This window comes from Ptychodera flava (genome assembly GCF_041260155.1).
Source record: "Ptychodera flava strain L36383 chromosome 3 unlocalized genomic scaffold, AS_Pfla_20210202 Scaffold_26__1_contigs__length_13983176_pilon, whole genome shotgun sequence".
Lineage (NCBI taxonomy): Eukaryota > Metazoa > Hemichordata > Enteropneusta > Ptychoderidae > Ptychodera > Ptychodera flava.
In genome coordinates this window covers 5,357,795-5,372,760 of record NW_027248280.1, presented here as the reverse complement: position 1 = coordinate 5,372,760, position 14,966 = coordinate 5,357,795, and the positions used below count along the sequence as shown (strand labels likewise).

General features: G+C 37.6%; 1 protein-coding gene across 1 annotated transcript in view; it reads right to left on the bottom strand.

Annotated features, from left to right (window-relative positions):
* Window positions 1–298: 298 nt before the first annotated feature.
* The window catches only part of LOC139126122 (ankyrin repeat and SAM domain-containing protein 3-like), an 18,590-nt gene continuing 3,922 nt past the window's right edge, over window positions 299–14,966 (bottom strand). The window contains 10 exon segments of the mRNA XM_070692173.1: window positions 299–6,176; window positions 6,718–6,890; window positions 7,792–7,933; window positions 8,937–9,580; window positions 9,582–9,751; window positions 10,635–10,766; window positions 11,058–11,258; window positions 12,135–12,267; window positions 13,137–13,218; window positions 13,795–13,916. Coding sequence (XP_070548274.1) covers window positions 5,762–6,176; window positions 6,718–6,890; window positions 7,792–7,933; window positions 8,937–9,580; window positions 9,582–9,751; window positions 10,635–10,766; window positions 11,058–11,258; window positions 12,135–12,267; window positions 13,137–13,218; window positions 13,795–13,916 — 2,214 coding nt within the window. The 3' untranslated portion in view covers window positions 299–5,761.

The following is a 14,966-nucleotide window of genomic DNA, read 5'->3' as shown; positions in this document are numbered from 1 at the left end:
CTCTTTTCACATCTCAACCAATCAGATTGCTGTATTTGCATCATCAATGTACTGGTATGATACAATGGAGTTTATCACCTTGAGTAACAAGAGTTTCAAACTAGAAATCCAAATGTCTTAACAGGAAAAAGAAAAACACAGTGAGGCAACACAATTTGGCTGCTGCATCTTTATCCTCTGTACTTTGACAACGATGACAGGAATGTACGAAATCCAATGGCATCATTGATATGGAACTAACAACTAACTATTATGAAGGTAAACCTCTACAATGTGAAACAAATGACACACACTCCCATTCTATTGTTATAATTTAATGCCACTTTCTTTATTAAAATTCTGGCTTTAAAAAGCCATTGTCATCAAAAAATACACTTTTTAAAAAAAGGAGACATATTTATGACTCATTACACTAAAACCTATCAAGGTATCTACATAAATCCATGGCAGGGTAAAAACCATAGCTGGATTATACATCCCATAATAGTTACAATAATGATGATGTAATACACTCTTCTGCATTATCAAGAAGTCTGTCCATGTGCATTGCTGTATACTCATTTTCACCAATAACTCTGAATGAACTAGCTCCCAAAAAACTGGAGATTCCCTGCTGGCTGGCTAAGTAATACACATTCCTAGAAGTATGTAAGTTACAGTGAGTCTCATGATAGTTAAAATATTTCTTTACTCATTGTAGAAAACATACATCAATAGATATGCAATGTTTGTTGTTTGTTTCTTTGTTTGTTGTTGTTGCTCAGCATACTAGAAACACAACACACTGTCTTGAAGTTGAATGTCTTTGAGGAGGGTCAATACAAAGTCACCTAAAAATTCAACGACTTTTTAGCAATATTCAATGACTTTCTTGAGGTCCAAAATACCATTTTCCTGATATCATTGTCACAAATCTTTTATAAATCATTTTACATTTCATTTTTACACCATCACACCTGATCATCTTGTTTTGGAAATTGTTGGCGGATTAAGAATTTTCCAAGTGCTCAATTTCATTTTCAAGGACTTTTGCAGGAGCATACAGACCCTGTTTGAGGCTTTGATGATACAGACATTGGCCTTGTACATCCTAGGCAACTTATGTTTACATCTTGATTGGAACTCTACACCAAAAAGACAGTTTATAAAGTATGGTAACATCAAAGTACATTCACATTATTTGATGTACAAACACTCTCTGAACACAAAATGCAACAGTTAACCCAATATCTGTCAATGAAGCGTTATCATTACACACAAAGACAGCATATATGGTAATTATCCTAACCCTCTGTTCATTCAACTCCGACAGCAATGTTCATAAATCTTTGCATCATTGTAGATTAACTTCTGTGATGTTACAGAGAGTACGAAAATCTTTATAATTTTTTTTCAGTTTATAATATAAATGTAAATAAAGCAGTGCAGCTGGGGCTGTGATACTGTGTGCTCTGTTTCTTAAAAGTGTAAATGGGTTGGCAGATGGGAAAAAGTGTTCGGCAGGTGAACATTCAAACGAAAGTATGACATTATTTGACATTGAGGGCGCTCTGCTAACCCTATTGTGCAGAGCTGCAAGAGGCAAACACACTTCATGGAATGTTACTTTTCACTAACTTCCTCCTTGCAATTTTACACTGCTTCAATTTTTGTAAAACACTGAAAAATGACATTCGATTGTTCATTTAAGAGACTTATAATACAGTAGCTCTACAGATTTCTGTGGTAGTTACAAAAGCTTTTAACAAAACTATCGACAAAGGTTGATACAAGATAAAAGACAAACACCAACATTTTTTCTAGCAGAGGTTATATCCTGCGTGTGGACAACATATTGGAGTAAAGGGGAATGATATTGGAAAGGGGGTTTGATAAAATTATTGATATGAAGAAACAGTGATACACAACTGGCATCAAGAAAGCATCCTCCATTTTTCTAGAAATTTCGCCTCCTGAACCATCACTTTGTTTTCTCAAGACTCTTCCTGTTTGAAGTGCATATTAGGTAGAACGTAGAAGGTAGAAGGACAGACATTCAGGCTTTTAAATTTTATCAATTCTCTTCTGATCTACCACTTTTGGGGGTTCATTTTAAAGCTATTGGTGAAAGAAAAGTTTTACCGGCTTAGTTTTAGGAAAATTGAAAATTTTATTTTTCCCAATAGAGTTAACACAGGGATGGCAGCCACTTTGAATTTCAAATATCGGGAAATCTTAGGTAATTTGTCTCTCTAGTACCAAATTTTGCACAGTGACCTCCGATTTTTTCCCTGCTTTGGTAAGAGAATGGTTGAAAGTTTCATTAAGGAAAGTTTGAGCAAAAGTTTAAGTCTTTCACTTTCAAGGTCCATACTACCTTAAACATTACAAAACTATGGTAATACTTCTATATGTACTAGTAAGCAACATATCATTGTTGGTGTGATTGGTTGATGAGGGGAAGTAGGAGGATGCGGGGGGAATGGGGGGATGGGTGAGGGGAGCAGACATAACCTCTGCTAACGTCAAACACCACCAAACACTGTGGATTAAGAAATACATTTTGCAAAGATATGATAATATGTTGAACGACGACGTTGATAAATTCCGTTGGCTTAAAAACAACAAAATAACAGGTACAGAGAGTAAAAAATCGTGTAGTAATTTGAAATACTTCAACATAAAATCAAAATACATGAATCAGTGATAGCTGGTGACATATCATAGTGAGATGGTAGAAAAATACACGCCTGGACTATTAAATGCTATCATTTCAGTGACATATAACATTACAGACGATAATATTTGCATAATTGAAGAAAATTTTTACTGTGATTCTTTGATACCAGCTGATGGTGAACTGTGTTTACATTGCAATATTGCTAGGCCAAAGAAAAAAAAAATTATGACGTTCCGATAACCCGACCTACCCTAATTTTTGCCTGCCGACCCTAAAGCTTTTAGAGCTACGTAAACATAGAAGGAAAAAAAAAGAAAGAAAAAACCTGTAAAATCACGTGTTAGTTACCTTGCATTTGATTTTGACTTGAACGAGGATGTCTTGTATGTTTTTATTCCTTTTATATGTATGATACGTTTTTCTGGAAATGTTGTGGCCAGTGTTTGACCGACCTGAACCCCTGAAAAATGCATATTTAAAAATAAAAATATTTTGGAAAAAAAAAATTCCTGCCGACCTACCTACCCTATTTTTGAAAACCATGTTATCGGAACAGCACAATTTATTTGTTTTGGCCTGACAGTTTTTTGTCAAAGTCAAATTCTATCACCTACTCAAAACTGCAATATTTGTCTCATTACCAGATGCCTGTGACCATGGAGCTACAATTTTACTTCTATGATCCAACAGAAATTCACTTTTACGGCATTACCTACCAACCTGTTCACCCCTCAATTCCCTATAAACAGGTCCACCATCACTGTCAGTCGCAACAGGTTTGGGCCAAACCATGGTGGTGACGGGGTTAAGTACTTTTTTTGTAACTACTTGAAATTATGTGCATTGACTTGTCAGTGATCAACAACCAACCTGATCACCCCTAATTTCCTATAAACTGTTCTACCATCACCCTCTGGAACAATAGGTTTGGGCCAAACCATGGCGCTGAAGGGGTTAAGTACTCTGGGTTACTACTTGAAATTATGTGCATTGACTAGTTAGCGATCTATAACTCCCATCTACTTGGTCTCTGACCACGTGTACGTGATCAGTAAGTAACTTTAGAAATCCTCATTTTAGCCACAATAAATATCAAAAGCTTGTTTCAATAGTGTGATAGATTAAAGTGATTTTTCAACATGATATTTAGTCTCACATAGACTACCGCACACGATATATTATGTGTTATAATTCAGATACAGAGTATATGAGAGAAAATGTTAAACAGAAATGACACATTCATGTACTGGCAGGACAAACAACTGCATTCATGACTGACTAATTAAACTGTAATTTGATAAACTTTTGGCAGTGTGATCTCATATCCTGGGTTTGAAGGCTTTTGATATCTAGGGGACCTCACATCAAATTATATTAGGAACCATACTGAGTAATTCTGCCATGGAGGTTGATGTATTGGTAGTATAAAATGTACAATGAAAACAATTTTCTCAAAGTTATTAATACTTCCACTGCAAATTTTCTGTACTAGGATTTGACCATACCATTGAAATGGGGGGGTTTCCCTTCCACTGCCAATGCTTTGAATTTGGATCAAACCATTCCACTGAAACGTGGGGGTGGGGGGAGTGTCAAATATCATTGCTTCGAGCTTAGGGGAAGGGAAGTTTTACAACACCACACCACATACCCATTGAGAGTTATAGCTTCTCGTTGAATTGGAGTTTTCTGACTATTATTATGGTTATCAAATACTTTTTGCACAGTTTTGAATGTTTGTTGCGGACAGCCATCTTTTACCAATAAATCTTGTTCAACTTGTTGGTTACTGTAAGTGGCTGATAGAATTATCAATACTTCTTGGTCATTCATGGCAGTATAGGGTCCCACATATTGCAGTGCTGTGTTACTTTCACAACCATATATGGCAGTATGTGAAATCTGTATCTGAACTACATTACCATATAAGGAAATACATTGCTGAATATCTGATTACCATATATGGTGCTTACAGGAAGACTGCAAATCGAGGTGACTTCAATATTTTGCATTCATTTTGTCGTTAGATATGTTAGTTGAGTTGTTAGGGTTGACTTCAGGAGAGAAAATTCTGTCACAAATACGAAGAATTACAACAATGATGCTACATACATAGAACAGGCTTTCACAGATAATTTACAAAATGTCTACAGTCTATATTTACATAACACAAATCACCCCTCTTGACGGTGGGACGTTCCAAATTCCTGAAAGTTCTGGAATGTCCCACCCTTCAAATCTTGAGATGAAAGGTGTATTCCTCTCCCTTCATGAAGAAAAAAAGACATCGACAAGCTCACAAGCAGCGGAGTCAAAGGTCAAGTTACCGTGGAAAATCGTCAGTCTTCACAACTCTCTTTGTATCCCTTATATGTCACAACTTTAATGCACATTAATGATTTAAAAAATCCAGTTTTCTGACTTTGTTTACATTTTACTGCAGCTATTGAGTTCAAAGGCCATGCTGTGAAAACTAACAATACTATGCTCTATATTAACCCTTTGAGTGCTGTAATTTTTCCCATCAAAATTTCAGTGTAACATTTTACCAACCTTCATGAATTTTTCTTTATTTTTTTGATAATTTTGGACCAAATGGATACAACATTTCAATGGCTGCAATTTTTGACCAAAATTTTGGGAAAAATCTGAAAACATCTTGTCTAGATCTTAAAAAAGTTGCTGGCTATGTTATATTCTATAAAGGGAACAAAAGTTGACTTTGGCACTCAAAGGGTTAAATAGGCAAACAAACGCAATCATGTCTTGCAGACTTCTTGCACTTGAAGTCACGGCACAGCTGCAAAACACCGGGCTATATCCAACTTTTGGGATTAATGAGTACCAGTTTGAGGGTCCCTTTGATATTGAATAAATACAAACATACCCCCTAAGATAATGTTTAATTGTACTATAGCGCCGCATGGACCCAGTATTCTACAGATTTGCTAGATTCATGGCGGGAAAACGGAAATAGTCTGCTGCTTTCTAACGTAGCCTGTCTCAGAAATTAATTATGACATCAAGATTGGAACATCTACACAGCGGCTTAGCAAGAGTAATGGGTAAGTGGAGAGATTTTTGAAAAAAAGATTTGTATTTTCACTGGACTATCCCCGTTGGTTCAACTGGGTAACTTGACCTCTCTTGACCTACCAGCTGATCCATGTTAAACGTTGCCATGGACGCAGCCTTGCCCAACTGCTTCATATAGTGTTCAATCATTGACACAACTTCACTGTTACTCAAACTTGCCAGCTCAACCATCTGAGATCTGTTCCCTGATTGGTCGTCTCTCACGTGTGGGCTCTTACGGCCTTTCTGATTGGCATGCCTATCGTCCAATGGCCTCCTGTCTTTGAAACCACTGCCGTAGCCTTGCATTCTCATTGGATGGTGCTGATTGCTATCTGGGTACTGATTGGCTGAGAGATGTTCAAGTGTCCTATGTTCTGTTGAGTTTCCATACGGAGCACCATGGCAGGAGAGTCTGTTTATCAGTTCATCTTGGCACAACCTGACAATGTAAAACCGCACTGTTGTTTAGAATCCTCAACACACATAAGCAAAAAGTCATCTGATATTTTCCTGTATATGATAGTCCATTTAAAGCCACAGAGTTACCGTAGAAAACTGAAACGATGACATTCTACAAACATCTAGTGACAGTTTCGGTAGGCTTCACAGAGTGCATAATCAGAGTTGATCTTCAAAGAAATCATATCGGCAGCATTTCTGTACACCATGATATGGTACACAGTGTTTGCATACAAGTGTGAATTTCAAAAGTTTATGTGACAATAGTGATATCTGGTAAACATTTTCCTAGTGGCTGATGATGTCTTTTGACATTTTGAGAAAATCACATTTGAACTTACACATGGATAAGCACGAAATGAGATGAAATACTTTTCATGTTGAGTACTCTTAACCCCTCTATTTCTTTTGCACTACATGTGGTTGAGCCCTATTACTGCAAGTTTCACTGGTGCAGCTTGACTGAACCATTGTGAATGGGGGGGGCTGTAATTACAACATAAATTCTCTTTCAGTCTCACCTGATGCTTTCATACAGCAGCTTGATATCATAGCATATCTTTTTCGTTTCCATGGCGAGTCCATGCACGTGTTGCCAGGCCCTCTTGTCCTCCATAAGACAGCCTTCCACTACGTTCCTCAGTTCTTTCTCTTGTAACACCTGTGCCTTGGCGCCGTCCACTTCACTTGTTGCCTTCATAACATCAAAAACACAACACAACATTGAATGACTTTGGCTTTCACATTCATGAGTCGTAACCCGGATCATGTATGATTTATACCCAATTATTGCAGAATGACCTGTCTTCATTGTGACAGAAGTTTCACATTCACAGTTACTGAAATCTGGATGCAAAGTTCTCTGTAGGACTTCTTTTTTGTGCAAATTTACCATTTGTAGTCATAATTTAAATCTACAAGGAACGGTCAACGGAGATTTAGGGCACCGTCCTGGGTATGACTCCACTAATACCACAACCGCTGCCATATTACTACATAATTCACCAATTATAGATTGGGTTTCACGATGAAACATGTAGAGAATGACTAGTCATAGATTGTATTTTAGAATGAAACAGGAAAAGATTCACCAATCACAGATTGGGTTTAACATTAACATGAACAGATTGACCAATCATAGATTGGGTTTTATAATGAAACAGGAAGAGATTCACCAATCAAGATTGGGTTTAACAATGAAATATGCACAGAATGACCAATCATAGATTGGGTTTTATAATGAAACAGGAAGAGATTCACCAATCAGAGACTGACTTTAACAATGAAATATGAACAGATTGACCAATCATAGATTGGGTTTTATAATGAAACAGGAAGAGATTCACCAATCAAGATTGGGTTTAACAATGCCATGAAACACGAAGAAATTCACTGATCATGATGAAAGAGATCCACCAATCAAAGACGATCTTGCAAGGAAGCTGCTGGCAGCACTGACAGCACCACAATTTTAATTTGAAAAACAATGTCATAGAAACGTGTGTGTTGACAATCATCTGTCACAGATGGTGAAGATCCTAGCGTCACCGTATCAGCCACTGTTTAGCTACCACCACTATCATATCACTACATACCTTATGTAACTGGATGGCCATTTCTTGCATTTCTGCCTCAACCTTATCAGCATACGCCTGTTCCAACGAATCACTGAATGACCTGGCTTGACTGTGCCACCTGGCTATGGCTGACGTCATCTTCCTCCTAGGACCAAATAACCTGACAAGAAAAATACCAAACTGGCTTTTATATTTTTCAAAAAACTTCATTTTTGGTCTAAACTATTTTCATTACATACCCAAAGACCACAGTGTGGATGTTGAAGATCCTGAATTTTTTTTAAACTTCATACAAGTTCATGAGCATGTTGTAAACTTGGCATGAATTCACTACTCTTCTCTTGAATGATTTCATTTGCATACCAAGGTCAACTCAAGGCCAAGGCCAACTCAATTTCCTTTGTTTATTTCACCTCCTTGTTGATGATCGAATAATCAACTGTCCAGTATCAGCATAGCCAAAACCTCAAATATTGTCAGAATATAAACAATATTTGTGAATTATCATTGTTTCCCCTATTGTCCAGTTGTTTGGCCAGTGCATTGTACCCCCTCTCCAGTACGTCACTCTTCTGGCAGGAAATGCATTCAAATTTGCCGAGTGCCACAGAAGATCTACATTTCCTGATTGGTGTGCAATAACAAGAGACTGCATTGATTTAGCTGCTGATAAACAGTATTAGTTTTGTCACTATTATATTTTTAACCTTTTTACCACATTTCCCTGTGCAGAGGCCAAACCTTTTACCATGGATTATACGGTAATAACATGCAAATTGTGGTATTGAAATTTCTAACCTTTTCACCCCAATGGCAAAATTCCACAGTCCACAGTCACCATTGATAGCAATGGGTTTGGGCCAAACCATTGTGTTGAAGGGGGTTAACATGCCCAAACCATTGTATACAAGGGGTTAACACGGGCTATGAGCAGGGTTTGAGTAGAAATTTGACAATCGATCCATTACATTTTAGTCTGGACAATAATCAGAAAGACTTCAAGTGTAGCGAAAAAAGATAAACTACATGCTGCAACAAGACAATAATGTTTTTGGCCTTAAAACTCTGTTACACCCAGACTCTGTAATATTCCTATTCTTTTCAACAGGATGGTTGAACCCACATGCAGGTAACAGGGGTGAATGTCATTAAGACACACTCACTTGATGCCAACTTCTTTCAAGTCATTATCGGTCAGAGTCAGGAAAATTTTCAAGTCCACATCTTGCTCCACGAAAGTGTGATAATACTTTGACAAGTTCAGACTTTCTAAGAGTTCGGCAAGGTCCTTGAAGGGTGGATCTGCTCCACTCTTTCCAGGAAGGTTCTGGTTAAAGTTTTTACAGTAAGCGTCCAGGTTGATTCCCTCTAAGGGGTTCTGGCCGGCTATATTGCGATGTTCCATGTTACGGCGCGGGTCCACGTCCCTGGCAGTGGGTTGGTTTGCTGTGTTTTGATATGGTACACGATGATGCTGAGTCTGTGGTACAGGGTTTGTTTCTGGGTTTTCTTTTGTGTCAGGTGCATGTTTCGGCGTTGGTGCAGGGTTCACGCCAGCACTGGACACATTAGCTGATTCCGTTGGTGTATTCGGCTTCATCGCCGCTGTCCTTGCAGAATCAGTCGCGACCGCGCTGTCCTCAGCAGGGGTTGACTTACTGACAGGCACAGCCGACTTGCTTGCACTGTCTGTTTCAGTTGCTTTGGTCGCCGCCTCTTCCACTGCACGCAACTTGGCCGCAGCTTTTGCAACGGTCGACAATCCCTGTGTGTCTTGCGTTGCCGAAGCCATATTTGCAGCATCATGGTTCCTCAGTGCTGTCTGTACTCAGTTGTTGCAGTCCCAGTGCTGCAGCAAGTCCACCTGTACTGCTGCAACTACTGCTGTTACTTTTAATGGTCACCGCCCCTGACACACAGAATGGTGTGCTGTCTTCTTGTTCATCACCACCTCCGTACTTCTCTAGCCAGTTATTATCTGAAAAAATTTACCAGTCATAAAAGTTGTATCTTTAGATGGTGCCACAGGGAAAGATTTTTATTGAAACAAAAGTCTGTAAAATACTGCAAATGTTTGTAAGATCAAAGCTGCCATAAGGTCTGGTGTATACTCAAAATCTTGTTTTTGTGAAAATTAGCAAGCATTTTCCTTCCAGATTTTAAGGTAACATGAGCCTGGAAATTATAGTTTTACTCAAAGTTTTCTCAAAGAACCTTTAACCTTTTCCTGCCAAGTCCATATTTCACCACCAGGTCAAGATGGTTAAAATTAATGAAACACAACGTATTCCATATGATGTATTTTAACATAATACTGTACATTTGAAGGCTGTTGAAAACATAATACTGTAAAGTTGATTTTTTTGGACAAAAGATGCTATAACATACCAAGCCAAGTGAGGAAAATAGGTCATTTTTTGGCTCAATACCGCTTTTACTGACTTGGCTGATGGGGAAGTGATACAGTTATTACTGTCTGGCAGGAAAAGGGTTAAAGCATTCCCTTTCATACTGAAGAATATAAGAAAGGGTACATTGTGCAAAGTTTGGTAGCAGAAAGACAAACTGCCTGAAATTTACTGATGTTTTATATTCAAAATGGCCGCCATGCCTATATTACTTTTATGGGGAAATATTACATTTTTGATTTTCAAAAAAACAAGACCATGAAATCTTCATTTACACCACGGCTTTGAAATGAGTCCTTACAGGCCGAAGATGAGAACAGCACTTCAACAATTTGAAAGTCCAAAACATTAGCCAAAAGGCCAACATTTACCTGAAACACAGTGCTTCAACAAAAATTTATGTTTTCCAACAAGAAAGATACTGCATCTCAGGCAAAATATTAGGTCACCTACCTTTGCCGGCCGAACTGTCAAGGTCATGCTCACTGGGACTGATAGGGGAAGTGACATCACGATGGCGAATTGCATCCTGGGATACGGAGCCATCGTCTTGGAATGTGACATACCCACTTGGTACCAACGGATCTGGGAAAAAATATGAAAAAATGCAAAGTAACTGAAAGAATATGAATAGATGTGACAAATTTTCTTGATATGAAATAATGTATGAAGTAATGTAATTAGTGTAGGTTGGCCATTTGGTCAGAGGCAGAAACTCCATACTGAAGAAAATCAGAGCCATCAGATTTTTGTCTTCTCACATGTGACATGTGATAGCCATCCATGACATAAGTTGACCAATTTTTTCTGGGTAACGCACCTTTCCTACTTGTCTGAGGTTCAATGATTTTTATTGAATTTGTGTGTTTCACTCACTTGAGAAAGCCAGTTTGTTCTCCGTGATGGCCTTTGACCGTGACTCGTGCATGAGCCGCGCCAACGCTTCGGGGCCGTCACGTAAGCTTGGACTGGTGCTTGTGCCATGTTTGGACCGTGACCTTTGACTCCTGCTGTGTGGTCTAGCTGGTCTGTGATAGTACTCTTCTGAGGAACTCAAGTCTTCCTCAACTTGAAGACCTAAATTTGAAGGGTTGGGGGGAAAATACATGAAATGTCAGATGTACACATAAATGTTGTATAAACCCTTTCTATATACATTTATGTATTCAATTCAGTAGTAAAACCGGACTTTGAAGGGAAAAGTGAATGAAATGTTAGATACATTTGTACATATACAGTGTCAGTATAATATATGTTATCTGTACATACAACTACTGTAGATTGCTAATTTCTCCCCAAGTTCAAGTTACACAGAGGTGAGGGTGAGGATAGGATGACTTGTACCATAATTCTACTGGACTTGGTTTCATACTAGTACTTTATTACTTATTTATGAAATATATTCATTGTATTAGTACTAGTTAACTTACAGAGTATTACAAGACTCATTCCTCTCACATTCACACAGAATCATTCCTTCACCTGTACACAAGCACTCAATTGTTCAACTCATCAAAACATGACTTCTAAAAATAACTGAAATTATAGGGGCAAAGATAAAAGCAGTTCTCTTCAAACTATAGATTTAGGAGTCCAGAGATGCGTTGACAGTAAAAGTGCTGTTAACCCTTTGAGTGCTCTAATTTTTTCCCACCAAAATTTTAGTACAACATTTTACAAATTTTTATGAATTTTTCTGTGTTTGTTTTGATAATTTTGGAGTAAATGCACATCACATTCAATTAGCTACAATTTTTTATCAAAATTTCGGCAAAGCTCTGAAAAAATTTGACCGGAGTATATATTTTGTAAAGGTGACAAAAATTGACTTTGGCGCTGAGGATGAAATGAAATGTCTACTCAGGTGACTATATTAATCATTTGGAGCTCTGATGGTAGAATTCCTCTTTGCTGAAACAATACAGAGATAACCATTTTAAGGTTTGTACTGACCTGGTTCTGACCTGAGTGATGTCATTGGTAAGGTTTGATTGTCAATAAGGCTGACAATCTTCATGTAACCGTTGAGTAGTGCCAATGACCTTGCAGTGTCACCATTGAAATTTTTGGTGTCCATGTCAACACCCTACAAACGGAAGGAGAAATAAATTATCAGTATTCTGGGAGTTTTTTGAGTGTTTGTTTTTTACACACTTTGTGGAGGGACAGTGTTTACACCAACTATAAGGCAATGCCATGGACACAATGATAGGATTTGCCAAAGTTTGTTGGGAAAGGCTTAAAAGAAAAGTTTAAGAAATCAATGACATCATTTTTGCTGACAAACATGGTTGTCACTATTCTGAGTTAGGGATTGGTGTACATGTCTTCAACGCATGGCAAAATGACTTTACAACATGAACTTTTCAGTGTTTAGAAGAACATTCCACACAATTCTGAATCCATTACCCCTTTCACCACAATGGTTTGGCCCAAACCTGCCGTTACTGTTATTAATGGTGATTGTGGACCTGCTTATTGGGAATTGGGCAAACAGATTCATAGAGGCTACACTTTGCCATAGAAACCAACTGTGTTGACTGCAAATTTGGTTTGATACAAAATAGAACATCATGTGTGCAGTTTATGGCAATGGTTGTTCCCTATTTTGACTCGTTTCAGCTCACGTGTACTGATGGAGCTTGTGGTTGGATTCATGAATGTGTCATTTCCAAGGCCTTTGTCGTAAAAACTTACAATAAACATATGATTTTCAAGATTCTTGTGCAATTTTACAAACATTTGTACATGTTTTTTGCAATATTTATTTTGTATATTAAAATATAGAACAGTGACTTCATTCTGAAGCAATGCTTTGATTTAATCCAAAGTTGTACAAACTGACCATGTTTGGTAATACCTTACTGCAATGTGATCGGTGGGGAGGGGGGAAAGCAGTTTACTAGACGATGACCATATTTGGTCATGAAATCCCAATGTTGTCATGGTACTCACATATTGTAGCAAATTCTGAACAATGATTTCATGTCCCTCTGCTGCCGCCATCATCAAGGCAGTGTTACCAACCAAGGGCTCTCTGCAATATAAAGGACATACATGTGAATCTGAGGTCAAAGTTGAAATTGTGACAAGATATACTCTTCACTCTGATAACTCAATCAGCTAATATTTTTTGTGAAAGTTCACAGCCTTTGGATTTCCCCCTGAAAGCCGATAAACACTGTTATCCAACAGTTGAAAACTACAGCCACCTCTCTCTGTTGGCACATTGTTAATAGCTTTCTTGTAGTGCTAGGCTAGCTGCTATTAGAAAATGGCAGCCATATTGTTCAATGGAAACTTAAAATTGTACAAAAGTTTAAAAACCTAAGCTGCTGAACATCATCAGTAATCCATAGTCAATTGCTCAAGTAACTTGGGGTTTGGGACAGTTACCCCCGGAAATTCATCCATTTAACACTTATTCTAACCCAATCCCTAACCTTAGCTACACCTCACAGGTGGAAACTTTCCAGGGGGTGATCACCTTAATACAAGTTACCCACTGTGTAAAGTGGATGATGGACTTGATGTAATTGGAAAGTTTGTGTTCAGTTGACATCACGATTCCTGCAATGCAATCTAGCCATCAATTATCTGTGATGTATCGTACCTGTGGTTGGCATTAGCACCGTTGTCAAGGAGAAATTTCACCATGTTCTGATGGCCTGCATTGGTGGCGTGGAACAATGCCGTCCAACCACGGTTGTCTGTGGACTCAATGTCAGCATCATTCTGTTGCAAGGTAAATATTGGAAGAAAAAAATTAGCTGTTGTAGCTCATCAGACAGATAAGTTTTTCAGATTTAACCCAATCACACCATGGTTTGTCTCTAACCCATTGTTATCAATGGTGAGTGTGGACCTGTTTACAGGGAATTGGGGTGAACAAGTTAGTTTATAGTGATGTTCTACTGTACAATATGTGACAACCATTATTATAATAAAGATATGGGTTATTGTGACCGGGGAAAAGCAGTGTTGTTAGACTTGCGAAATTATTCAAACTTTCTGGTTAATAAGATATTATTTATTCACTTTGAGAAATTAAGTTTAATTAAGGTAAAACAAAAATTATCCTACTTGCATTTCCTAAAACTCATGCACATGTACACTGCTTTGTTCAATGACAATTTTCTAACTCTGAACAGCCATAAAATCTTTACTTCCACAATTTTCATTCCTTTGATTACTCAAACACTGTTATTTGCATGGATGTTAGAATCAGCCTGACAACATGGTTTTAATGATGGGAAAACACCCGATTAGCTTTATCTTTTTGAATTCTTTCAATAAGATGGTTTGAAATCAAATGCAACTTCTGTAAAAATATTTGCTGAAGTGTGACCACAGAATGTTTTCCAAATATTGGCAATAAACACATAACTTAGATTTCAACAATTATCATAAATAATCTTCAACTACCAACTCAAAATATGGCCGCCACAAAAATACATGTGTGCACCTGAATTTAATTGATAGAATTCATCACCAAAGATTGAAAAAGCCATATTGTCAGCCAATATGGCTTCATAACAGGAAAGTAAAACATCTCTCTGAAGATTGTATGAAATAGTTTTGGTAAGTAAAATGCAAAAGATAGAGTTTGTGGGGCTTAAATATTAACCCTTTGAGTGTTGTAATTTTTCCCACCAAAATTTTAGTGCAACATTTTACCAATCTTTATGAATTTTTCTGTATTTGTTTTGATAATTTTGGAGCATCTCAGGACATCACATTTAGTTAGCTAGTTTTTGATCAAAATTTTGGCAAAAATCTGACAAA